This window comes from Aplidium turbinatum, chromosome 12, assembly GCF_918807975.1.
Source record: "Aplidium turbinatum chromosome 12, kaAplTurb1.1, whole genome shotgun sequence".
NCBI classification, from domain to species: domain Eukaryota; kingdom Metazoa; phylum Chordata; class Ascidiacea; order Aplousobranchia; family Polyclinidae; genus Aplidium; species Aplidium turbinatum.
The window spans coordinates 23,611,439-23,638,966 of NC_137483.1; the positions used below are offsets into that span (position 1 = coordinate 23,611,439).

At 38.7% G+C, this 27,528-nt stretch overlaps 1 protein-coding gene across 3 annotated transcripts in view; it reads left to right on the plus strand.

The window, feature by feature from the left end:
• Positions 1-12,414: 12,414 nt before the first annotated feature.
• The window catches only part of LOC145780906 (1-phosphatidylinositol 4,5-bisphosphate phosphodiesterase beta-3-like), a 72,239-nt gene continuing 57,125 nt past the window's right edge, over positions 12,415-27,528 (plus strand). For all 3 annotated transcript variants that reach the window (XM_082592565.1, XM_082592566.1, XM_082592567.1), the window contains exons 1-4: positions 12,415-12,576; positions 12,997-13,074; positions 18,237-18,305; positions 27,164-27,304. In XM_082592565.1, the coding sequence (XP_082448691.1) occupies positions 12,466-12,576; positions 12,997-13,074; positions 18,237-18,305; positions 27,164-27,304 (399 nt within the window). In that variant the 5' untranslated portion in view covers positions 12,415-12,465. The remainder of the gene's footprint in view (positions 12,577-12,996; positions 13,075-18,236; positions 18,306-27,163; positions 27,305-27,528) is intronic.

A 27,528-nucleotide genomic window follows, 5' to 3' on the forward strand; every position in this document is an offset into this window, starting at 1 on the left:
CAAGCACAAGCTTTAATCGGTGTGCAAAACAATGAAAATGTACTGACAGTTTGGCACCCGCTGCAACTATGTGTTGCTGAACACCTTCATCCTTGCCTGACATGTTGGTGGCCCCACCAAAACCTTTGCCTATTAGGTCTTTCAAAGCTTTTGTCTCAGCTGTGATAAAAGCCGTCACCTCAAAATGGTAAAATTAGACTGCAATCAATCAATACAACAGAGCGATAACAATGAAGATTCTTCATTGCTACGTGTGTCAATGCTGCCAAAGTAATTCATACGTAAGAAGTTGAAATTAATTCATGACGCAGTCACTAGGCACCCCTAACCCCCTACATACACCCCCAAGTTTTCTCATCGGATCTCGACGAATTACAAAATTGACCCTAAATAGGATTGGGGTGGACATGTCCACCCCAGTCCACCCCGTGGCGCCGCTACTGGCTCTGTACAACCGCAAGCTTCATGTTCTGACCCAAACGAGGGGAGAATGTTTCAATCAGCATGGTTAGAATCGTTTGCATGGCTTCGTTATGATTCGATCTGTGACATTGCGACGTGCTCAATGTGCCAATGGGCAGTACAATCTGCACGCTTCTACCCCGTCTACGAAAAAAGTACTTGAGGGAAGGGGAAAGGTTTGGGTGACAGGGTTTCGCGACTGGAAGAGAGGCAGGAGAGCAATAGAAAAACATTGCAACAGTAAATATCATAATGATTGCGCCGATCTACATTCGGCTCATGGAATGGGGGACCCAGGCATGGGAATAATACAAACCATGCATTCGCTCCAAAGTGCATCTAAGTCTAAAAATAAACAAGCTCTTCGCACCATCTTCGACACAATCATAGCATTATCACGTCAAGGATTGGCTATACGAGGTCACAAAGACAAGAATTCAAATTTCCAGCAAATTTTATATCTTATTGCCAAGCACAGCGACACAACTCAAGAATGGCTTAATCGGCCAGAAAAATTTAAATGGCTTAGTCATGATGTACAAAATGAAATGTTGGAATTGTGTGCTGATGAAGCGTTGAGGAATGTCGTAAAGAAAATTCTCTTGGCTAAGTTTTACAGTATAATCGCTGATGAGACTACCGACATGACAAACAAGGAACAACTTTCCATCTGTTTGCGTTACGTTGATGACTCGTTTCGAGTGCATGAAGTTTTCTTAAGACTGTACGATATTGCTCGAATTGATGCCAACTCTATTTTTGAAACGATAAAAAAAGCATTGTTGTCGCTGAAGATTGATATAATGAAGTGCCATGGGCAAGCGTATGACGGGGCAGCAAACATGCGCGGTCAACTCAATGGACTTCAAGCTAAATTTAGAGAAGTGAATCCACATGCTCCGTATTTCGACTGTGCAGGACAGCAAATCAACCTTGTGCTACAAGATGTGTTCAATATATGCAATGACGGTACGAATGCCATTAACGTTCTCTGCGCTGTTGTGAAATATATTAAAGGCTCTCCGAAACGACCTTTCCATGTTCAAACAATTTCACTTAGGGGACGAAACGGAATCTGCAAGTGCATCTCTCCGACCGCTGTGCCGACCCGCTGGGTTCTTCGTTACCCAGCAGTAAATGTTTTGTTGACAAATTATGAAAAAATACTTGACTGGCTTTTCGACATTCAAGATTCTCCTGAATTAGATGCTGCAAACCGCAGTAATGCCAAGTCTCTTCTGCTTGCGTTGGAGAACTTTTCTACGTTCTTTATGCTACGCGTTTTTCACCATTTACTGATGGTCTTTCATCCGGTCCATGTTGCCATCCAGGGCAGAGAAATTTCAATTGGAAAATGCTTAAAAATTATTAACGCTTTGGTGGAGTCGCTATCAGCAGACGCAGCTTCTAATGACAATGCGAGCGCATTTCTGGACAACTGCAAAGATGCTGCACTTGCTCTGAAAATAAATGAACCAAATATTCGTACCAGCCGATGTCGTTCAAGCAGCAACACCCCTTCTTCTTCTTATGATTATTTTGGACAAGTTTATGCAGACGTTCTATCCAATGCTTCCAATTTTTTGAGCACACGCTACTCTGCGAACAACTTAGAGTTTGTAGAAATTATGGAAGACTTGCTGAAAGGAGATGTAAAAGCTTCATCAGAAGATATAACACGCCATTTTCCGGATATTACTTCAGCGGAATTGATTTCCGAAATCAGAAGATTCAGTACTTATAAAATCTCCAAAAATTTAGCTCTCACAACTGGTGACGATTTGTGTTCGTATTTAAGTAAAGAAGAAGAAAAGCAGCTAGTTTATCCGAACATCACTAAACTTGCCAAGCTGTATTTGACCTTGCCGTGCACTTCATGCGAGGCGGAGCGATCTTTTAGCACACTGCGAAGAGTGAAAACCTACTTGCGAACGACCATGACGCAGAAACGTCTTAACCATGTCTGGATCATGACCGCTCACAAAGAAGAAGTCGATGTACTTGACAAAGACAAAATAATTGCGCAGTTTATCTCCGAAAGCACTGTTCGGAAAAACACATTTTTTGTTTAACTATGCTATGGAGCGCCGTTTGTAAAAAAGTGTTTTATACCTTTCGTTCTTTTCCCCACTATGGGCTTCCCGGGAGTTGAATTGCCGTAAAATCGCTTCTGCGTTGCTTTACAGCATCTTGTTTCTTATCTGTGCGCCCGCTAGGAGCGACTTATCGTATGAACCCACCGATGTATTGTGTGTGTGTGTTATCGTGTTGTATCAACAATAGTAATGTAATTATGGAACTAGTACAGTATTGCAGTTTTCGTCCCGCAACCCGCACATACCAATCACAAAAAATATGCGGAACTGAATTACCAGGACCAGACGTTGTTGCGTACCAATTATATTTATTACTTGTTTCCAAATCGTGTTAGAGGAGACACAGACTTATTATGTAAAACTAGGCTAGCCCAACAACCTAGCAAAATCGCCGTTTTGAAAAACGCACAAAATAACCTTTATGACGTGACAGTATGTGTTTGCCCGCACAGCTATTTTAACTCGGCGCCTATGACTATGCATGTAGTTCATCACATATTTTTCTTCGCAAAAGTTTTAGTAGCCTACTGTAAGGAAAATGTTTATGTGATGTTCTGATTAAACTTTTATGGTGCTAATTTGATTATTGCAAGTGTAATACTAATAACCTATCCTACTATCAATGTTATACTCAGGCTTGCCATCGAGATGGACCCAAAAATAAGGACAACCGAAAAATTAGATAAAAATATTTTTGGGCATACTTTGTATTTATATGAGCTGTGTCATATTACATTCCATACTTTTTGCCAGAAACAATCTGCTCCAGCAACTCCTTGTTATTAGAAATTGCTTCATGGATCTCACGGCAGCTCAGGTCTAGGTTTACCTTTACTTATTGTAGGTGGGATTGAACTCTCATTTCACTAAGTCTGTTCCTTTCCTTGGTCTACTGCGCCGAAACAATTAGAACACTCTTTCCACAAACGCATTGTTGACCGGAAGGGAGAAAATGATGCTAACCAGCTTGTAGAGCAGCGGAAAAGAATTTTCCGGTAAAAATCTTCATCCACTTGGCCTCAGGTTCATCCTTGCGGAACACATTATCTGGAATCTTCTTGAGCAGAGCGTTAACAACCGAGACCTCATCGAACAGCTCATCTTTCATTGCCATTAGTAGATCAATTTCTCCAACCCCTTGACTTCATCGTACTCGATTGCTTGATCTTTCAGTAGGGTCCAGTTGATGTGCGTTGGATGCTTCTCAAATCGATACCACTTGTTCAATCAGGTGTTCTATAACTGTAGACTTGGCTTTTGAAAAGCCTTCCACATTGAGCTGCAGCAAGGTTATTCCTTCCCTTACGTCATTCGTTGATGTCCGCCCTAATAAGGGCGCTTGATCGGGGTCGGAATTAATCGGAGACTGCAACTCCATAGACTCGATCCTCAACACCTTCTCCACAGTCACTCCCAAAGAAATGGACCAGTCAGACCCCAATGCCTGTCATCAAGGCGCCCATTCCATCGATATGCTACACAGCTTGTGGATAAGAACTTCAGCTGCATGGAGACATGGGCCCAGGAATAGAACGAGCTGCCACATATCCCTCCCCAGAATTCAAACGAGAGAAGAAGACCACTTGTTGATATATTCCAAGGTAATGGGGTAAAACTCCTGAAAGCTCGCATTGAGAACCTTAGCATGCTCTTTATTTACTGTTCTTAGGAGTTCGTCTGTTGTTGCTCTGAAAATGCCTGAACACTGGCTTCGCACTATTTTGATCTTGAAAGATTCAATTATCTCTGCCTATTCAATTTCTGGAAACAATGCAGTTGACTTTTGCAGGAGTAATCAGTGGTTTATTGAGGAGCAAGCGAAGTCAAATCCTGTGATGTGTACGCCACGGGAGTACCTTTCATTTATGATGTCATAAAATCTCGGAGCAAAAGCATAATTTTAGAAAATTATTCAACATCGGATAGCCTACCAGAGAATCGATCGAAGTTCTGTAATTGTTGAAAATAAGACAAAATAAGGACGCAAGTCGAAAACAAGGACATTTCTTTGAAATAAGGACATTTAAGTTTTCTAAGACCTGGCCCTTCAAAATAAGGACAAATCTTAGAAATAAGGACAGTATGGCAACCCTGGTTATACTACTAGTGCTCATAGACGTCGAAATAGGGTGGGCCGGGTGGGCCCACCCTGCCGTGAAACAAGGGTGGGTAAAATATGTTTTGCCCACCCTGTTTTCATGACACTTATGTCTTATGAAGTGTTCGTTACAATTATTTCCATTTTTCTTAAACGCTGGATTATCCAACCAACTGCAGCGCAACTTCTTGTTTTACGCTATGTCTTTCGCTAAGTATCCGACAGAACAAAGCAATTCCGCAACAACGCTGCGTGGAAAAAAGGGGTACTATACTCACTGCACTGTTGTTGTTATGGCAACTGCCACAGCTAGCAATTCCGGCAATTCCTGGTGAGAGAAAACCACGTTTGATCTTTTCTCCGAATGGTCTCACTTTCGTTAAGTCACAATCAAACTTCAGTTCCCGGTCAGCGTAAGGGAATGTGAATGTGACATCATAATGAACATGACAATAAAATAACCGATACGAACTAAAGACGTACTGAAACAATCGCTTTTACAAATCAAAATGTGGCAAATCCGAAGGCGCCACTTTAAAGATAACAGGTCATGAGTCACTCGCTTTTTAGGTCCCAAAGGAAAACATAAAAGAAGTTTGTTTAGTTTAGCAGCGCTCATAAGATCGCAAGGCGCAAGAAAGAGAACATCCAACCTATTAAAGCTTAATTGCTGCAGCGACGCTAAACGCAATCTTTGTGAGAAAGACTAACCACACTCTTCGAAATTACCGTCGGCAATTGCCGAGGTGATTGTAAGGACCACAAGATTACAAGAAAAAAACTAATTTTCTTAGACTACACCAGACTAGGATGTTGATTCAATCTTACTATTGCTGGATGCTTTATTTGGGTTACTTTCTGCTTCGCCGGCGCGTAGACACGTGCCCAGCTGGGAGAATCTTTTATAGAAATATCACCTTATTTGCATTGATTTAACTCCAGTAGACGTCAAATTATTGTAAGCATCTACTCCTTGTTGCGCCTCGCTTTCCGTTATCTCGTCCAGCTGATACAGCATCTGATGATACCGATTCTGACTAGTTCATCAAACAGAATTTGTGTTGCTCGCAGTGTCCCAATTGTGCCGAAATTATGTTGGCATATAGCCTAAGCTTACGTAAATCGAGGCAATCTTCTCGCAGGGAGCTCTTGATATGTTACCTGTACCTGGTTGAGCAATTAACGTTATTTTATGATAATTCAACGTCGCTTGATGTCGAATTAATGTAAAACAAACGTAAATTTCTTATTGGGCATTGTTACGCAATATAACCCGCCGAGAAAATTAAATCAATTTGTGCTGACTCGAACGTTGAATCAACCCAAAATTAACTTACTTTCCTCCTCCCCGTGAGTTTTTTAACGTGAATTACCGTAACAGCGTGCGTATCGCGTTGCTCGCTTTATCACTACTTTTGGTATTATTACATCACAACAAATCAAACAATGCGTTCGTGATAAACTACTCTAGTATATTTTTCGCTTCTCGTTTTACATGTTTTAGTACAATCTTTTCCTACTAAGTGTTCACAGCAATTGCCGAGGCAATTTCAACTTTTGCCGTTTGGCCTCGGCAACGTTTTTGCCGAAGTAAAAATATGCTCATTTTGAAGACTGAACCATTGCGAATTTGCAAACATATACAAAACACATTCAATGAAATTTGTTTGAAAACTCTCGCCCACCCAGAATTCCTCTTTTCTAAGAAAAAATCGACGCCTATGCTAGTGCTTATACGGCTATATTTTGTGCGAAAATTTGTAAGGAAATTTAAGCTCTGTGCAAGGAAATTTTTAGCCAATTTTACTTGCTTGTGAGGAAATTAAAAATTAAGTTGTGGAAGCACTGATTCATAGTCTCAGTGACAGCGCTTCCACTTTTGTGGTAATTACCACAATTGTGGAATTTTCATCATGCTTGTGGTAAAAATGTGGTAATGAAAAATTTGTGGTAAAAATGTGGTAATATGAAAATTTTGTGTGGAAATGTTGCCAAAATGTGAAAATTATAAATTTTGAAAATTTGACATAAAATACTATCAATAAATAAGAGCATTTAAACTGTTGTTCTCCAAAATCGAACAGATATGCAAAAAACTACTTATAATAGCATGTGACTAGCATGTTCCGCTGTTTTCGGTTTGATTTTGGAATGCGTCCTGACTTTTGACTTTGAAGATAGGGTGACCATGTGATCATATTCAGTGGCGTACGCAGGATTTTATGAAGGGGGGGGGCCATTGAGAGTAGCGTAGCCAGGAATTTTGAAAGGGGGGGTTTTGACGACCGGCGGGCGAAGCCCGACGGCGCTTTTGCTCAAGACGACACCCAGCGGCGGGGGGTCTGGGGGCCCTCCCCCAGAAAATTGGCCCAATGGGTTGCATTTTAAACTTGCATTTTTAGAAAAATTTTTAGTTCTGGGTAAAGATCAAACCCTAACCTTATTCCTAAGTCTTACCTTAACCCTTACTAACTTTAATCCTAACTCTGACAACACCTGATAGTAACTATGGCAACAAGTGGGTAAAAATAGCCACTGTGTTAATGTAAAAGTAAGTCGAAATACGGTTAAGATCGGGTAAAAAATCACAGTAAAAAATGTGGTAATCTGAGGACAAATGTGGTAATACAAGTGGTAATCTAGCTTTGTAAAAGTGGAAGCACTGCTCAGTGAGTCAGTGTCATGTTTGGTGGATTTAACAGGTTATCAATATAATTTTAACTTTCGTCATTAGCGTGTCCGGAGGAAAAAATACGGTGGATAATAAGCGATATAGCCTACCAGCAATCCAGCATGTCAATGAACATGAAAGGGACCAAACTTGAAAGTTCAGTTTATTTTTCAGTTTAAAGTTCAGTTTATTCTGTTGGCAAATACCGTATGACAAAAACACAAATAATTTGCAAAATCTCATCAAAGTCAGCTGCCACCCAAACATCTAAACAAAACACCAAAAATTAAGAACATTTACAATAAGAAAGGTCTTGATATGTTGGTTTAGTCATTGAAGATGCAGATCAAGCACGTTTCAGTTTAAACCAACTTGAGCGTCTCTCAAGGACCTCAAGGTATTGAAAGACACTTGCTGCGTTCAAGAGCTTGTTCACTTGTTCAGTTAGTCTCCCTATCCTATCCGGAAGACTTCAAATCATCACCAACTTGTTTATCTTTTGTTGCTGTTTTTTCCACCAAACTAAGATTATAGTTACATTTTTACGGGTGCAACCTAGTTCGTACCCTGAACACTTCGGACCCTCAGTTCGTACCCTGAAAAGATCGAGAGAAAAAATTAAAAAAAGCCGAAGTCGCTGATCGCAGTTTAATAGCACAAAGCCGAAGTCGCTGATCGGAGTTTCCACAAACAAACTCGAGGGTTAGGGTTAACGGCGGTTAGCGGAAACTGCGGAAAAAATATTTGCAGAAACTGCAATCAGCGAGAGTTAGAGAGCATAGATTACTCGATGGTTAGAATTAGGGTTAGGGTAAGCCGAAACTGCAGTTAGCAAAAACTGCAAAAAAATGTTTGCGGAAACTGCGATCAGCGAGGGTTAGGGTTAGAGCATAGATTGCTCTATAGTTAGGGTTAGGGTAAAGGTTAGCGGAAACTGCGGAAAAATGTTTGGCGGAAACTTCGATCAGCGAGGGTTACAGTTAGAGCATAGATTACTTTATGGTTAGAGTTAGGGTAAAGGTTAGCGCAAACTGCGGTTAGCGGAAACTACGGATAAATGTTTGCGGAAACTGCGATCAGCGTGGGTTAGGGTTAGAGCATAGATTAGTCTATGGTTAGAGTTAGGGTTAGCGGAAACTGCGATCAGCGACTTCCGCTTTTTTTAATTTTTTCTCTCGATCTTTTCAGGGTACGAACTGAGGGTCCGAACTGTTCAGGGTACGAACTAGGTTGCATCCCATTTTTACATAGAACACAAAAGAAAAATGCAAAATTGAAGTTACTGTCATCCAGATAGGATTTAAATGTATAACACTAAACTGAAGAAACAAGAGAGTGTTGCCTTCAGTTCTGAAAAGGCACCTTTCTCACAGGTAAAGGCAGGCACCAACAAAAAAATAAGCGACTTGCGAGCACACAACAAATTATGCCTTAGATGTAAGAGACATGAGTAGGGATGCACAATACAGAATACCTGGCTATTCTGGAATATTCTAGAATACTTAATTTCGAATCCAGAATTTCAAATCTATTCTAAAAACACGCGGCAATTTTTTCCAAATAACATTAAACAAAAATACAAAAATATTTGTACCACTTTCACCCTGTTGCCGTAGTAATGATCGCAAAGCTTCTGCTGCCTTGTGTGACTGCTTAAAATATTGCATCAGGTGCCTTGCTGCTGCAAGAGCAGATTTTGTAGCAGGTAAGGAACAAGCATCTTTGATACACAATTGCAGAGTATGTGCCGAGCATCGAACATGTGTCCAGTTATGCCTTTCATTTAAAATATCACATGCACGAACCATGTTACTACCGTTGTTTGATGCCACAGCAAATATTTGACTAGGGCTCAGTGAATACTCCTGGAACTAACATGTGTGCCACACTAGACTCAGTGTGGACTGGACGTGACACTGTCCAATGACACTGGACGAAGTGTGGACTTAATCCAATCTGCTACATTATCACCAGTGTGTGTGAGTCCATGACTTGCTTAGTAGCTATAACAAAAGTTTGTGACTGACCACTCTTGGTGTCCAAGCAGTGAGCTGTTACACCAATGTAGGATTTGTAGGACGTAATGAATCATTTGTGGCCGCACACACAAACTACTCACTCGTACGAGTACGCACTGCGTGTCTGCAGTTCTAATAACTGCATGAACCCTATGAAGGAAGAAAAAAAGCGCTTGGAACAAACAGTCCATGAAGAAAAAAGTCGGCGCGCAAGACGGAAAATATTAACTTTACATTTGTTTAACGTCGCACACTGTTTATTTAACAGACTTATTTTCGAATCCTGATATCCGAAAAGAAACTGCAAATGCGATTCGAATACATTGAGATTCGAATCTCTAAGATTCGATATTCTGTGTTGTGCATCCCTAGACATAAGCACAACAATTTTGACTCAGCGCCTAAGGCGAATGAGCCTCTGGAATACCAACAACTAGATATGTCAGTTCACTAGTCTACTCAGCTGTATTTTTGTGATAGATCCATCTTAGCATCCCCTACCGGTAACAGAACAACCATACTGTCTGCAACTCTGCATGTCAGCTGCCATCCTGTTAGAATGTTACTTTTAGAGCTCGACCGATATATCGGTCAGCCGATATATATCGGCCGATATCAGGTGTAGCCAATATATTGTATCGGCTATTTTTCACTGATAAACATCGGCCAGCAAACACGGGCCCATTCTAGTGTGCGCATCTAGATAATGTTAATACTGTATCCCTTAGCTTCCATTCAAGGAGAAAAACCTTCGAGTTTTACGTTGCTTCAACAATTGATGACATTGTATCAGTGTAACAAAGGTGGATTTTTCGCTAAGAATCGATAGGAGTACCGGTGTACTTCTACACTAACCACGTGCAACTTATTTCAAGTCTTACGTCACAATGTCTGGCTTTGATCTCCGAGTGATATTGATAAGGCAAGATTCGTTACAAAATTTGATCATACGAGTAGGGCTATCACAGCAAGATGCAGCAAAATTTGTCAAGTTTTGGTATAACAGTAATAAAGAAAAGGCCCAGGGAAAATTAACTTTCGCTTACTGACATGCAAAAATCAACCCAAAGAAAAAAACTTTGCACAGAAGAAAATAGTAGCGTCATTGTAGAAGTTGCAAAAATCAACCCAAAAAAAAGCCTAGTGAAACTTTGCACAAAAGAAAATAGTAGCTTCATTGTAGAAGTTTTCCGACCCGTGCCCAGAGCATTGTGACGCAAGAAGCCACACGATTTCGTTCGGTGGAAGTTAATCAGTTATGCGGCGTATTGCAGCTACTCGGCGCTTTGACTCTCCAAGCGCACCTCGTTGGTCTGATGAAAGCCTTCGCTTAAATTTTAAAAAGCCTTCCAAACCGTAGCCACAGCTCTTAAATCAAGAATTCAGACTGGACACGTTTGTCCGCCGTTAGCAAAAACGAATTTCGAGGCCTGGGTTGTTTCTTTTTTGTTTGGTGTTTTTTTGTGATTAGCGTTAAGAATGATTTTTCCATTACAGCAACTAATGCATAAACTTTCTTGGACTGGTTTGTTGCATAATAACTTTGTTGGTAACAAATTTTTCGTAGCTGATATACAGTAGAACTCGGTTAATCCGGATTCGGTTAATCCGGATCTTCGCCTAATCCGGATGAAATTGGAAGTACAAATGATTTGTAATCTTTTTCTTAAGAAACAGCTTCGGATTATCCGGATTATTTAATCCGGCTCTTCGCCTATTCCAGACAAATGTTGCGCTTTCTGTATCGCTTTATCCGGATTTTCCAGACAATTTTGCCATTTTATGCTAAAACGTAACATGGCTTATTGCGAGAAATTTCTTATCTATTGTTCCGTTAATGTGACGCAATAAATTATTGCGGATTTTTTCTTTTCATGAACAGTAATCCCTCCTAACGCAAAATTCGTGCGCAAATGCCCAAACTCGTACTGTAACTTGAAAAGATGTCGGTGGAATTTTCGGCGGTATGTCGGTGATGTTTTTCCAATAGAAGACTTTGTTTGATTTTTTGTAAGTTTTCCAAAGAAACTCGTCTTCCGTAACTGTTTTCAAAAGTTTTGAGTGACTAGGCTACAGATTATTCCGACACGCTTGTCTGAAGATATAACTTTTGCCAGTGTGTTCTTGCGTTAGACGCAGAGTCTACAAATACAATCGTTTTACACGCATAGGCTACTGCATTTCAAAAGAATTCTATCGCTAATATGGTGATCGCGCGTCTCGGAATTGACAGATGACCACACTAATGCGTTCAATTTCGGTGATTTTTTACCGATACCCTTCTATCTAGGTAACGTCAGGCTTGATAAAAACCGTCATCGGTTAATCCGGATCTTCGCCTAATCCGGATGGAATCGCCGGTCAAATCGAATCCGGATTAACCGAGTTCTACTGTATATCGGCCGATATATATCGGTATCGGCCTAAAAATTTCATAAATATCGGTATCGGCCTGAAAAAGTGATATCGGTTGAAATACAGTGGCAGTTGGCTGTGTTTCACAGTAAAAAAGAAAACAATAGCTTATATAACATGTTGCACAAATGTCAAAACATGAAATCTGGTCAAGACTTAATACTTCTATTAACTAGCCTAGCCTGCTGAATTCTACAAATGTGCTGGTAATATCAGTAAAAAAACGCAGAGGACAACAGGTCTAGGTCTGCATCCATAGTTCTGTTTAGTTTATTTTGTTCTGTTGGTGAATAAATCAAAATACACAATGAACACAAATAATATGAATAGCCTACCAATGATGGCAACAAAAGACCAAAAGGCCGCCAAACTCAGCCACCGCCATAGAATGAAACCCAAAAACTGAATAGTTACAAGTCCAGTTGGAAAGAAAAAACATAAAAAAGGAACGTGTAATTAGACGTTTTTTAACCTGTCAATTGGCAATTGAATATTTGTAGCCAATTGATGTCGCCTTGCTGTAGTTTGTGGTGGTGTCTAGAAACTTGAAGAAAATATTGTAGGCTTAAAGAGTGCATTATTTATAAGTAAAATTTTTGTAAGTTGGAAGAATTCTAAATGGAAATTCAACATTGTGACTATTTCAGATTGTAAACTAAATTTAATTTTGCTTTGAAATGAAATATCACTGCATTGGTTAAAAATATGGCAGGAGCCGAAGCTGCAGTTCAAGTACTGTGTGTTGAAAAACCTGAGGTACCTGAACGTTTGCTTAAAGGAAGCAAGTTTTTGAAATGGCCCAAGTCTGATGGAGATGTGAGTAAATGCATAGTTTTATATATGGTAGAAAATTCTTGGTAACTTTGATCCTAAATTTCTGAAGGCAAATTTCAAAATGTATTTTTTTCCATAGATAATGTTTGTATAGTGAACCACCAGCTGTTACGTCATTTACTTCGTCACAAACTCAAATGTTTGTGGTCAAAGTTGTGCATTGTTTATCAATTAGTTATGTAATATGTGCTGAACAGCTGCTGGTATTGTGTTCAACTGTTCAGTCATTACAGAATCGTCACAAAAACCTCGCATCAAAGATCCTCGTTTGCAGGACCAACTGCTTCATGAGCTCAAACTTGTCCAGCCCCAAGACAGGGTCTGCAGCATTTTGTCTTTGAAAACTGGGATATAATTATATTATATATAATATGCATTTACCACCGTTTATTAATTTAACAGGACTCCATCGTAGCTGTACCCATCACACTACGAGTGGACCCAAAAGGTCACTTGATCTACTGGCAAGAGCCAAATAAGGTTAGTCAGTCACTACTAAAACATGCCGTATGTAGTCATCCATTATAATTGGAAGTTAATTTGGAACCACCAATCTTTTCATAGCATGCTTTAGAGCAGGGGTTGTTAAACTTTTTAGAGTGAAAGCCAAAAACTTTTCAAACTTTGGCAAGTGGGCTTGATTAGTTTTAAGAACTGTACATTTAAAACCAAGTTACAAGTCGTGGCAGGTAACCTTCTGTTGATTGGATACTAGCCATATGTGTTGAATTGTTTAGTGGCCATTGATGAAATGAGCCAGCTCTGGCCTGTGGGACGGGTGTGGGTCCTAGTTTGCTGTTCTCAAGTGTAGAATCTGTGCAAAAGGACCAATGTAAAACCTGTGGCTCCTACTCTCTTATTGTCTGACATTCATTCAATTGCTTTGGCATTAGTAAAAGGTGAAAAACTTTACTGGGTTAGTCACTCATGTTTTAGGGAATTTAACACAATAGGCTGAAGAGCTGAAGAATTTCATACACGAACACCTTGCATTACTCTGAATACTTTACCTACTTCAAAAGTATTTTGCCATTATAACTTTTAGAGCTAACTCCAAGATTAACACATGGCATTTAACATGATGAAATAAATAAATATCGCTAACATTTTGGCTATACAGTATACATTTAGCTGTCAAGCCTTCAAAAAAAAATTGCAAAGGCTTCACAAAGGTTAGGTCACTGGTTCTCAATCTTTTTGTCTTGGCGGACCTTTTGATGCCTTCTAAGTAATTGAAAAACCCTTAAAAAACTTTATTTAAATTTTTTTTTATTGCGTCTCCTAATAGAATCAGATTTTTTATAAGTTTCAAAGCTACACACTTTAAACAATTTGCTGAACTGGCAACGTACTTATGATGATGGATGAAAATGACAAAGTTATGTTATGAGCTACAGTATATGTTGGCACACAGGATCAAAAATCAATAATCTGTATGCTGATTTGATGTTTTTCTATAAATTTTTTCAAAAATTAGTAGAATTTTTGCAACCCTACAAAGAATTTTCCCCTTTTTCATTTGTAATCAAAATGAATTTGTTATAAACACAGCCATGACAAAATTGTGAGTGCTGATAGACTGTTGACTAACGTTTGATTTTCTAAGTTATATAAGCATTGATCAACAAACTGCCGTCTCAAAAGAAAGTTAAACATGGCCAACATAGCCTTATTAAAAGATTTAACTTATTTATATGATATTTTTTTAGTTAGAAAACCACACGTTTGTGCGACGTCCTTTGAATTTTGAAACGACGCACCAGTTTGTTATAAGTTGTTGTAACATACAGTTTGAGAATCACTGTAATATTTAAATAAAGCACAACCACTTTTTAAAAGTCATAATTTATCAATCATGCTGCAAACTCGAAATCTTTCACAAACTCCCTGAATTCTCTCCGTGCACCCCAGGTTGAGGACCACTGGGTTAGGTAGATCAGTTTGCATTTTGTTTTATCATGTTAAACGCCGTGTTGTTGCTTGGTTTCGTTTGTTTGTTGTTTAAAAAAGTGCATCTGCATCTAAATTGAATTCAGAAGTAACTCATAACAGAATAGTTGCAAAGAACGCAAGGAACTTGAGTCTGCTACTATTCGGCCATTCCGATTCGGCTAGTTCCCTATTCGGCTACAGTCTTTTTCGACGGACGACCTGCGATTGCGAACATATGCAAACATTTAAATGGTCAACTTCAATGACAACTAAGACATGTAACGCCCAAAGCCAGGTTTATTCTAACTTGCCACTTAGGTTTTAATTGAATCTTTTATGTCAAACGCTATTTGGCAACTGTCTTTTTTTCGTTGCCACGTTTTCGCTGAGACTTTATCTCATTAACCTCTATTGTTAGAGGTTAATGATGTAAAATGTTGTTTTGATGTAAAACAGTTATTTTGAACAAACCCAGACAACAAAATTCGTCATTTTTGGGAAGGCACTCAAAGGTAAGGGGATTCACTCAAAGGTAAACACTGGATATAACGCAAGAATGCAAAAGAAACGGAAGCAAGTCTTTTAGGTGCAGACAGTTAGGCGACGCTCAAATAGGTGCGCACACTGTGGCGTCTGGGTGTTTAGGTCCGGAGCACTGTGGCGCCCGTTCGTTTAGGTGCTATTCCTAGTAAAGTCTTCAGATTGTATCAGCTTGTCAGGTAGGGCAATGCTTTTCACACAAAATGTTGTATTGAAAAAAAAAAAATGTCATGGCTTCCGTGCGTGAAGCTGCTTAAACTGGCAATGCTTTTCCCACAAAATGTTATATTGAACAGAAAAATATATTGTATTTTAATGTGCGTATTCAGCATTTATTTGTTGTTAGTCCAGGTTTGCGTTGACGAAAGCTTTATCAACAAATTATTCAACTTTCCAAACATGACTGAGTTCACTTTTAGTGAGTCAAATAATAACTACACTAAGCATCAGTAAAAAATATACCGTAGCCTATTATTCAAGCGGGTGGTAGGCTTGAGTGAGGAGTAACTTAGTTTTCCGTCAAAACCCCGACTAGGTTTAATAACGAGCAAAATCGCACCATTATGCTCGCAACTTGTAGCCAGGGTTCATATGCCCTATAGAATTGTATTCATGTAGTAGAGCGTTGTCTCATACGAACTCGCCACACGACCAATCCATCCCCAGTAGAAGTAATTGCGAAAGTCAACAGATTAAGTAAGATTTCGTCTGGCTGCAACATGTGTTCAGGTCGCTGGGTTTGTTTTGCTAAGACTTTTCGGTCATTTGTCTGAAATGACTTGAAAAAATTCAGTCATTTTTTATTTATTTCGGTCATTTTTTCAGATGAAAATATTTCCTTTCAAGTAGCTAATACAAACCAAAATTTGCAGTTCCTGACTAGCTACAACATTAAGTTTCGCTGAGAAACGTTGTCGTGGTTTATCTGAGAAAAGTTAGAACAGACAAACGTTTCTTCAACAGTCATCAGCGAAACTCAACCTTGCAACACCCGGCCGCAGACATCTTTTATTGCACACTTTTTTCGGACATTTTGACCGAATTGACTATATTTTTTTTGAACATTTTGCTAAAAAATCGGTCAATGACCGAAAACAATAAAACAAAAAACAGGTTCAGCATACATAGCAAATGTCCTGTGGAGATGTGCTAATATCAAGAGTAGTAGAGCGTTGTTTCGCACCCATCTCCACACGCGCATTAACAAAACAACATATTTTTCTGTTTAATATAATATTTTGTGTGAATAGCATTGCCCTACCTGCCAAGCTTTGTTTTCCATCCTGCCCTACCTGATACAATCTGCAGACTTTACAAGGAATAGCACCTAAATGAACGGGCGCCACAGTGCTCCGCACCTGAGTATCCAGACGCCACAGTGTGCGCGCCAGCGCCTATCTGTCTGCGCCTAAAAGACGTGGAACCAAAGAAACGATATTGTGAAATAAAATACAAAATTCTCTAAATAAACAGAAGAATCGGACATACATCTCTTTACAGTGAAAAAAGTTACAGTTTTTTTCACTGTATTTAGATGCTTTAAGTATCTGCTTTACGTGGATCCCTTGTGGACTTTACGCCCATTCAAGGTTAAACAGTGTCGCAAACCCCCCCTTTTTAATTTGATACATCTCTTTGTTATCAATTTTAATGTAAAAATTCCTTTTTGTGGTCTCTTTGTCTGGAACAAATCCAAACTGTGCTGTTGAAATTTCCGATTTTAGTTTTGGTCTCAATCTCATCATCATGATTCGGAGTAAGATCTCTGTTAGGTGATTCACAAGGCTAATTGTTCTGTGGAGTGAGCATTCTGTTGCTCCGGTTTTCTTTGGTAAAGTTATGAATATGGAACGTACCATATCACTAGGGATGTTTCCGGTGTCATAAATATGATTTAAGATCTCAGTGGTTAGGTCTAAAAATAAACCCCACTCATTTAAAGCTTCGATAATGTCAACTATAAAAGAAACGATATTGTGGAATAAAATACAAAATTCTCTAAATAAACAGAAGGCGTCGTTGAATTTAGAATTTTGTAATAGTTGAGGATTCTAATATATTTTAAGTTTGCATGCAGACGGTGACGTAGGATACATGTCGATTTTATGTGAGTAAACATTTCAATTTAATAGTTCAAACATTTTGCGCTAAATTTCATTTCAATTTATTTTTCTTGTCTGAATGCAAAAGAACGATATTGTGGAACAAAACACAATTCAAAACTGTACCGAATAGGGGACTAGCCGAAACGGGCCATTCCGAAAAAACATAAAACATTACCGAGTTTGGGAATAGGTTTGAAGTCTCCACATATTCTCAAAAGACTTCAGTCTAACATACCAAGTACTGAAACAATGCAGTTGGAAAACATTGTTGACACATTCACTTGAGATTTAAACTTTTTAGCATTCTAATACATTATATCATTCTCGTAGAACATTCTAGTATATTTTCTAGTACCTTTACCAGGAGTAAATTAAATATTTCAAATGATACCAAGTGTAGAACTTATTGCGTTTTCCTGTGTTACGGGTTATCCTCCCGATTCTTTAAATGACTCACGTGCCTTCTAGATTCCAGCTGAGAGCTGGAGGCTTTGACGTCCTGTGGCGCTGCTCTCACCCGATAATTTCAGTTGTTTTTTCCACTCTCTTCTTCTTTGACTTAGTTGCAAGCCGGTTGTGCTTTCCGTTGCCAGTTTTGGTCGTGTTTTTCTTAGTCTGAAATTGACGAGATGATTAACACGTACGCGTAACGCAGGGAAAACTGGTCTGCTACTATTCGGTGAGTCCGATTCGGTGAGTTCCTAACTCCTGACCCCTAACCATAACCTCTAACCCCTAACCCTTAAACGGCAATGATAATTAGGCTACGGTACCCGATAATTAAAAAAAAAATTAAAAAAATTACCGAATAGGGAATCGGACTCACCGAAACGGGCCATTCCGGGGAAAACAACTCAATTTGAATGCAATAAATCTTACACTAAGTGTTTGACCTTCCCATGTCAACTCAAGGTTTTATGGCCTTCACTGTAAGCTTCAACAAACTTCAGTGTTAAGTCATTAGTTACACATTGTCCAAAGTAAAGAAACAAAACAGGCTAAGAGACTTTGTCTAACTGCTTTAATAAATATAGTGTATGATTTCACATTGTGTGATTTTGTTAGGATACTGAATCTTTGGACATATCAAGCATACGAGACACTCGCTATGGAAAGTATGCAAGAGAACCCAAGGTTAGCTTATTTTTGTTTGAATTTTGACGACGATTTTACCATACAACCATAGCCCGCAGTTCAACGTATCACATTTCCTGTTGTAACTCAAAGATATGGTTTATGGTTCTTGAATGCCATTCTCCTCCAGGGTGGAAAATGCCACTTGTGTTCATTACAATATGCTTATGGGTTTTTCAATTTAGTTTTTTAATCATATCACTTTAACTTGGCATGGTTTTTGTATATATAAAGTTTTATTCATACATTCTAATGTTGGTATAATATATATTTAAAATGAATCAAATTATAAAATAAGAAAAATTTTGATTTATGAACTTCTTCCTTTTTTTTATTTTGAGGTGTTCGGTGGTGAAGCAACTAATGCTTAATCTCGTCTTTTTGTCTCTTATTTGCAGAAGTTCAATTTTTTCGTTTACCAAGTACTAGGATTAATTACTTTATCTATATAATATATTAAATGCTGTACTTTAGTTTAAGTTCCCAATCCCACCCAAGGTTCCATCACAATGAGCAAAAGAGCTGGAACGCATCGCCTTTCTGGTGGTCCAACCTCGTGGTGCCCTCTATCCACATATTTATAGTTGATCACACATCGTGCGTAAACCACCACTTTGTCATTCACTGATCACAATAGCCGCTAGTGTAACATCTCAACTTGCAGAAAGTCGCTTGTGAAAGCTAAGTTCGATTGGTCTATGATGTCGTTGGTGTCCAATTTGAAGTTTTGGCACACATCTCAAAAAATGGTTAAATCGTTTAAATTGGCTTACTGTAATGACATTGAATGAGGAGCGTTGCAGTGCGCGTCACACAAGTGTCAGATTTATAGACGACGACTCATCGTTTGATGACACGCACATTCTAAGAGTTTTAAAGTATCTGAACACATGCAACGTTTTCACTCCCCGCAGTGCTCTACAGCAAAGTTAAATTAATATTTTCCAAAAGTTGATCTTGCCGAACGCAAGATCATTAACTTAACACGTTTGTTTATAAAATTTGCGTAAAAGATTTTGGAGTGTACAAAATAAAAGCGAAAAAATTGCTGGCGTGCAAACACGGTGCTGGATATTACGATGCAGTTCCAACTTCCAATGCCCTTGACCCGAAAGGCGTAAAACAGTTGTTTGTTGCGCCTGATATTTCGGTTGCGAAACGACGCCAGTCTCTGTTCGCTAGTTGGTGTCATAATATTGTCGAAGTTTTATTATTTGCTTAAATGGTCAGAAATACATCAAATCGGTGTTGAGTTGGTTATATCACACGTCTTGAAGGTTACACCAGTTACTGAACGCAATGAAAAACAGAAGCCCCACATTTCGTGTCCGAATATACAAAGCAAAAAAAAAACAGTGCAAGTGATGCGCTATCATTCACAGTCCCGAAGACTTACAGAATTTTTATAATGTTTCTTTTCTAAATCACTCTTGAATTTTTGTTGAATTCGCATATATAATCCTTCTTCATTAGTAACATTTTCATGCATTCGACTTAGTCCAGAGTTTGAATACATTGGTCTGTTTCTCAATTGACTGTGGTCTATTGAATCAACAGTGTTTAGTATTTCTTAATGATCTTTTTATCTGATCTATCGAAGCATTAGACAATGTCACAATGTGCACACACATTATTTTGCTGTGTTTTCCAAAGAACTACATTTCCAGCCATCAAAATAAGCATGTTTTCACGATCTGGCAAAGTCATTGCCGATATACAGTTACGGATTGTTCCTGATCAATTTTAAGCAGCCATATTTGCCTTGATTCAAACCGCACAACATTTCAAGACTGCACTAGTGAACTTACAAATTTAGTGATATTCTGTCAATTCTTAACTTCACTGGTCGAGTGGTGTACGGTAGGGATTCTTATTACATAACATTCTCTGATCGTTTTAGGTGATTCTAAACCTTTGCAATCACATAATCAACAATGATGCGGTGTTGGATAAGTAACGATAGCGAGAACAGACTGCGTTAATGCAGGCAACCTGTCACAGAAAAGAAGCCAAGGCTGATAACAACGGAATAAAAACACAAAAAAAATAAAAAATAAAAATGCACGTAAGGTTGTAAGCGTTCAATCGTTCATACACAAAGGCGATACTGTATTGATTCCTCATCACTTGAAGATTGCAAATCAGAGGAACTTCCTTGAGTTACGTTTTCGACATGAAAATCGACGAAGTATATGTGGAGAAAGGCAAAACCGTGTTATTTAATTATGTGACCAACACATCTAATATGTCTAGTTTTCGCAAAATATTCTTGACAAATACAACAAATCAAGTACTGTCCCAGTTACCTTTGCTTTGAAATAACTTAGAGATTTAGTTTTGCGATATCAGCAGTGTACCTCACATCTCCTAACAGCGCAAACTCAACAACTAATTATTGGCAAAAGACTTAATGCTAGCTTTAGAGTTAGCTAAAACGTTTTTCCGATTGATGAAGTCTGCATTTCTTTATAGCATATGCCACATTATGTTGGATTATTTGACGTGATTGCAGCTGCAGAGAAAGGATATTATGTGAATATGTATTTCGGCAGCCATGTGCAAAATGTTTTATGCATCCAAGTTTTAATGGATTGTTTTATTTATATCTCCCCGGTCGGTGGCCAGTTAAATTGTTTGTAGTTTTCACCACAAGTACGTGGAATCTAAATGGCTATGAGGTGGTCTTGATTGAACGGGGTAGATATTGTGACACAGGCAAGCACACGGCAATGATCTAGTATTGCATTCAACATCATAGGCGCCGACTTTTCGAAAAACCTTGGGGGGGGCGAGAAAGGTGATGACGTCATAACCATAACGCTGTTTTATTCAATTAAAATAGTCTTTGATTAAGCTTACTGTCTTGCTTATATTGACACCTAGGTCGCAAACCGAATTTATTAGAACCGCTGCTTGAAACGATGAGTTTTACGCATGCAGTACGCCTTGTAAAAATTTTGATATTGTTAGCTCATAATTGGAACAGTTGGAAAACAAGCCGATTCATTTCCTTTTCGTGTGTGGGAATAACAACGACCAAGACAGTGAAGTTATCGAAATAAAGCGCAAAAAATCATGATCTCAAGCAGAGTGAAAACCCGCTATCAGTTTTATTAACTTCGTTTCGCTCGTTTTGCTAATTACTTACCTTCAATGCGTTAACAACAATGAAGTGTTTTCTCTTCTGTTTTTTATCGCAAGTCTTTATAGTCTTTTATCGCAAGTCTTTATAGTCTTTTATCGCAAGTCTTTATAGTCTTTTATCGAATACCGTATACACGAGTATAGGCCGAGATGTTCGCAAGCGATTGTCACCTCAAAAACACAGGTTCAACTTATACACGGGACAAGCTGTTATCTCCAGCTCGGCAGTTTTCAAAATGAACACATTTTTGCTGCGGCAAAATCATTGCCGAGATAGATTACGGAGTGTGAAATGGCGTCGGCCAGAGTACAAGTTTTTAATACGTTTATTTGCAGTGATTCAAAATTAATTTTCAAATTTAATGATTTCTTGTCATTTCTAAACTTTATGCACTTGTTGAGCAATATGCAAAGCTCACGAGACAAAACAGCGGAAAGAGCTGTTTTAAGAGATCAATTTTTTTATTTTTGCGTGTAGGATATAATCGTTCTAATTACGTGACATTCCATGATCGTTCAAGTTAGTCGATGTCAAACCTTAGCGGCCGCATAAAACAATGATGTCAGGTTAGCTAGGTCATAATAGCGGTAGGAGACGTCGTTAATGCAAGCAATACCTGCGACCAAGACCATTAAACAGTTAAACACCTTTTCTTTTATCGGTTTTCGATTTAATTCTCACACATTGCGAACAAAACAATGCGTTCTGTTAAATCATAATTGGTCGCACAGCGGGAAGACCTCGTTGAAAATAGCGCATCTAATTTAGCTGGTTTAGTTAATATTGCAGTGAATAGTACGTGACTATTCCAGCAGCGTAAGTTACTCTACCAACCATCTACTTTGAAATTTCCGTACCGTATGAGAAAGCCATGCGATCAGCTGCTGTTTTGCGGGCAAAAGCAACGTAGGCTATTTTTCGCTTTCGGCATTCGTCCATTTAAATGATCTAAATCTCTTTCGCGAAGCGTTTTATCTTTGAAACACCACTTGTAATAACCATTTTTGTTGCCCCTCAACTATAAGTTTACGGGGGGCGCCGCCCCCCGGCCCCCCCGGAAGTCGGCGCGTATGTTCAACATGATTCAAGTGTAATCAAAGTTCACAAAGCATAAAGTGTTGCCGACCGTGATATTTTGCTACCCACACGTTAGGCTAGTGTACACACTGCCATACAACGACAAGGTTTACTGCACAGAAAGAAATGGAACCTTAGGCGATAATATAATCGGGCTCTGTTTGGAAGGGTTCAAAATGCTGAGCTTTAGAAAGGAACTACGAGAACAACATCATCAGATTTTAATGTCTTTTTGTAAAATATATGACTTGTCAGCAAAACGCATATAGACACCGTGTCTCCCGACAGTCCCCTCCGAGCTCTATCATGGGGTTTGGCATGCTCGCAGGAGTTCAAACCGTTTGTCACATGGCTTCATTGACTCGAAATATGTTCTGGAAATACGTCACTCACTTCACCTGCACTTCGCAGGCTGAGGTGACAGCTTGACCTTACCATCCATCCCTGTTGCAAGCAACCTGATGATCCACTACAGGCTCGGAGTATATTGACGCCCAGATACAAATGGTGCAAATGCTATTGGTTTATTTTGACGTGGATAACAATATTATCTTTTTAACTAACTTTAAAGTGTTTAAGTTTGCATCTGTTTGTCACCTTTCAGCCGGATCGTGTTGAGCGGGTTGTAGCAGCGGTGAGAAGTTGGATATTGTTAGCCTGTCGATGCATGTAGCATTGCAACAACCTTTGATAACGTTGTTTTGTGCATGCCATAGTTGTATATGCTAATCGTTTGCTATGTCAAACACGTCATTTCTGCCATTATTCACGCTGAAAACCCTCCAGAAACGTATTTGCAGCGCCGCTCATACATGTACTGTGCATGTTGTTTTTTTTTCTGAAGGTAACTGCATGATTGACGTGGCCAGCTGGCGCGGGGTTGCACTCGCTGGATATTACAATAGTTTTGCTAATGTTAAAAAAAAACAAAAAAAAAAACGTTCTTGTGAGCAAAAATTATTGATTTGAAAACATTGACATAGGAATCGTTTGCGCTAGGTACTTTAAAAGTGACCTTCATTACACTGTGTTCAAGTACAGTAGCCTACGATTTTCGTGGTGGATTATGACGAATTAAAGTTGTGTACATAGGCTGCTTATTTGTGTTGTCATAATAATGGTAACTAATCATCGACGTCGCACATGTGCCGGTGCTGCTTGGCCAACCAGCATGTTTGGAAATGATTTTTTCTAACTTTTCCATAAGTGCTAATGCTCCATATTTGCTGAAAGACCAATTAGGTTTGTTTCAATGCACCCTAAAAAGTTTCCTGCATTCTCAACCATCCTCTGCAATTTCACCCATCTATGCTTTTAAGCAAATGTGTTGCCCAGCCTTTCAAGGTTTCGTTTCTAGAATCCTTCTGCCCGTCACATTGTTGATATCAAACCAAGAAAGCATAATTGTGGTGAAATGCACGCTCGATGTTTGAATACGTTGAACTGATGCAGTGATGCAACAGTATTGGAGGGAAATAAATTATTGTCCGCATTTATGCACTCCTGACATTGAGCTGGCACTCAAATTGGTTTTTGTCAGCTAATCTGAAAAAAGTGCCAAGATGCTTTGCAGATATTTTAACGCTGTGAATTATATATAAGGAGAGTTTAAATTATTCAGGGTATTTGCAGATTTGCTTCTTTTGCAATAATTCACCATATTTAGCTATTCTTTGAAACTACAAAATATTTAAATCGTTACAATAATGTGTTGATAAATTCAACACATTATTTGAAAATATTGTTTTACATCAGCGTTGTTTCAACGTAAAATGGCTTGTTTATAATAAGATCTCACATTGCAGTGGAACAGCTTCACTATACCAAGAAACGTGCGCCATGTCAGCAGAGTTTTCATTGCTGAGTGGTGCCTGCGTTTTAGTTTCTGGCTGCCTGCCATCATACCCGCAGCTTGTTAATGTCTTCGAGTGGATAACACTTAGAAGCCTTTTGTTGATTAAACTCTCCGCCGCCAGTGATATCGTGGTGTATTTGCAATCTTCTGAGCACACCCCATCGGCCTTCGTGTCCAGAGCGATACTGATACGCTGAGTTTTCATTTACGCTGCTAATTCATTTTTTTTGTTTTTACTCCATTGCTTGATGTAAATCTAGAAAAACCTCTCAACCGTAGGTTTTGTGTTTCATTTTTTTACCGTTTAACGTTCGCCAGTGGGGGTGTTGATGTGTCATGAGTCCCCTGGGTGGCCGCGAGCAAATATTTGGAGCAGGAGGATTTTGGTTCCACTTGATTCTTCCTTGTTGCACCAGACAAGACCCTCATCTTGGCTAGTACGAAATTAAAGAGCAAGTCAGTTCAGCAATTTTCAAAGCATATTATTCCATAAGGAAGGCTGTTACAAACAGTAGGCAAGATTACGTTCTAACTCAAGATGTTTTCTTTCATGAAATATCACACTGTAACCATGCTTGCGCTTGCAATGTTCTCTCTATTATTGTCGTCTGATGCTTATTCATTAATTTGCAAACATTGAGTCATTTGATGAGATGATAATGAACAGAGCAGCTGGGAGTCAATACCAATATGATGTCTTTGACGTAAGTTTGAATTTTCCGTTCTACTCCACAGCAATGGCATATTCATTTAGAACCACATGCAGAAGCAGTTCCTGTTAATTTAAAGATTTCAAGATAAACCTATCCATCTTTTGTGTAAAGTGTAAACTTAACACAATACAACACAGCAAACTGTGCTCACTATGGTAGATGCCATTCAGGGCAGCCTACTCTCAAATTACCGAAAATTGCCTTCACAGATTTTCAATGTCTGACAATGTCGAAGCAATAATGATCAAATTTTATATAATAGGTGATAACCTTTTGTATTTCCTTCTATTTAATGTGGCTTTGAATTGCTATTTTGTAAAGAAAGCTACGCTCACCGCTTCCCATGGTTCTACAATAATAAAGTGTTTGTATTCATGCAAGCGAGTTGGTGTTTATTAACAGTTGTGTATTAATCAAATTTGCATGGGGGAACAAACCGCATGTTGTTGTATGCCTGCTGTCAGTACAATTGTCGGTGTCGAGGGGAACTCAATCTCGTATGTGAGGTGTTTATCTTCACGGTTTTGTTTTGCATTTGTTAATTAACAAAGCATTCTTTTGAAAGAAACTTTCTTTGTTGCTAAAAATTAAACTACTGAAACTAATCAACCTAATTCCGTTCCATAAACAAACATAACTCAGCAATAACATTACATTTAACATTATAAACACACAAAACAATAAGCGAACGTTTTCGGCTACTCATGCAGCTCTTTTCAAGCCTATAAGAGAAATATTTTAAAAGAAATACTAAAGAATCATGCACTATCACAGCAAAAATATGGTCAAATCTAATCATTTGAGAAACTGCTTAACTTGCTCACACAAAATCACTGAAAAATTATGCAGCACAACGGGTCAAATATTTGAGAGGTAAAATTAATACTTCAGAGAAAGCATTCGCTTATTGCTGTTTGTTTTTATAATGTTAAATGTAGTGTTGTTGCTGAGTTATGTTTATTTATGGTTTAAAAAAGTTACCTCCACCCAAATTGCACAATTCCGTTCCAAATCGGCAAAATACGATATGCTTTCGCTGTTTGCAGAGGATGTTCAAGGTGTTGCATAAAGGTGGAACCAGTGTGGAACGCACATTTGAACGATGCATCTGTCTTTGTGAAACAATTTGTGCATTTTAACTTTTGACAAGTTAAATATTAGTAACATGAAATACACTTTGTGCCGTGGTCCGAATGACGCGAACGCGATTGACCCGATTCCTAGGCCGCAAGGCACGAATGACGCGAGATTCGATTACTTTGTACTAAAATGAATTGAGTACGGTAGTAATTTCATTTGTCACAGTGTCACAGCAATTTTAACTTTCATTTTTTATACAAACAAAATTACAAAAAATTTTTTTATTTAATACGTTAGCAATTTCAATTTTTTTCCACTTAACAAAATAAAGATGAATCTTCCACTTATTCGTTTGTTGCTTTTTAATCTTAATGAACACGTCTGCATGGAACTCTTACTAATCAGAAACGTTTGGCAAAATCGAAGTGTAGCTAAAGAAGCTAAGTCTGGCTTCCCGCGGTTAATCTCGTTCCTCGCTGCTCCAGGAACAACACAGGAAGTCAGTTACACTAGTCTGTTTTCGAAGACCGATGAGGTTTGGAGGTATAATTAATATTGGCGTTGATAAAGAAAAACAGACAAATCAATGCGGGAAGGCCATAGTTTTAATGCTACTACTATTTACTACTTCTGCTACGGTATGCAAATGAAACTACTACCGTATAAAAAATAAATAAAAAACAGTTAGGTTTAGTGAGAAATAGTCAAGTCTCATCTTTATTTTATTAAGTGCAAAAAACAATTTTTATATTTTGTTTTATATTTATTAAAAATTGGAATTGCTACCGGTACTAATAAAATTACTACCGTATCCAAAAGAACAATTAATTTTAGTACAAAATCATCAAATTTCACGTCATTCATACATTGCGGCATTTGTGCCTTGTGGTCTAGGCACGGCATCATTCGTGTTCGCGTCAATCGGACCGCGACATAAAGTCGTGTATCCTAAAATACATGTTAAGTTAAATACATGAATACACGCCAGGATCCGAGTCTTGGGAAGATGCTGAACTCTTCCATCCCAACGTCTGACCGATGTTTCACCATAGTCTCTGGAGTGAACCTAGTAGACCTCACTTTTCTCAATTTCATCGCGGTCGAGTCAAACCCACTGGATGTAGTCAAGGTTTGGTTGACAATAGTCGTTGGTATCGCTGTCTTTCTGGTTGAACAACATATGTAGTTCAGCTAACAAGTTAAAGTGTGGAAACGACCAACCATTGTTAATTATGTACAACAGCCATGGCAATATTCGATAGAGATTGAGTAATCGTTTGTTTCAATGACTATTACAAGAATTCCAGTGCTACCTGACATTGCTTTCTGTCGGCAAAGAAGATTAGAATAAAA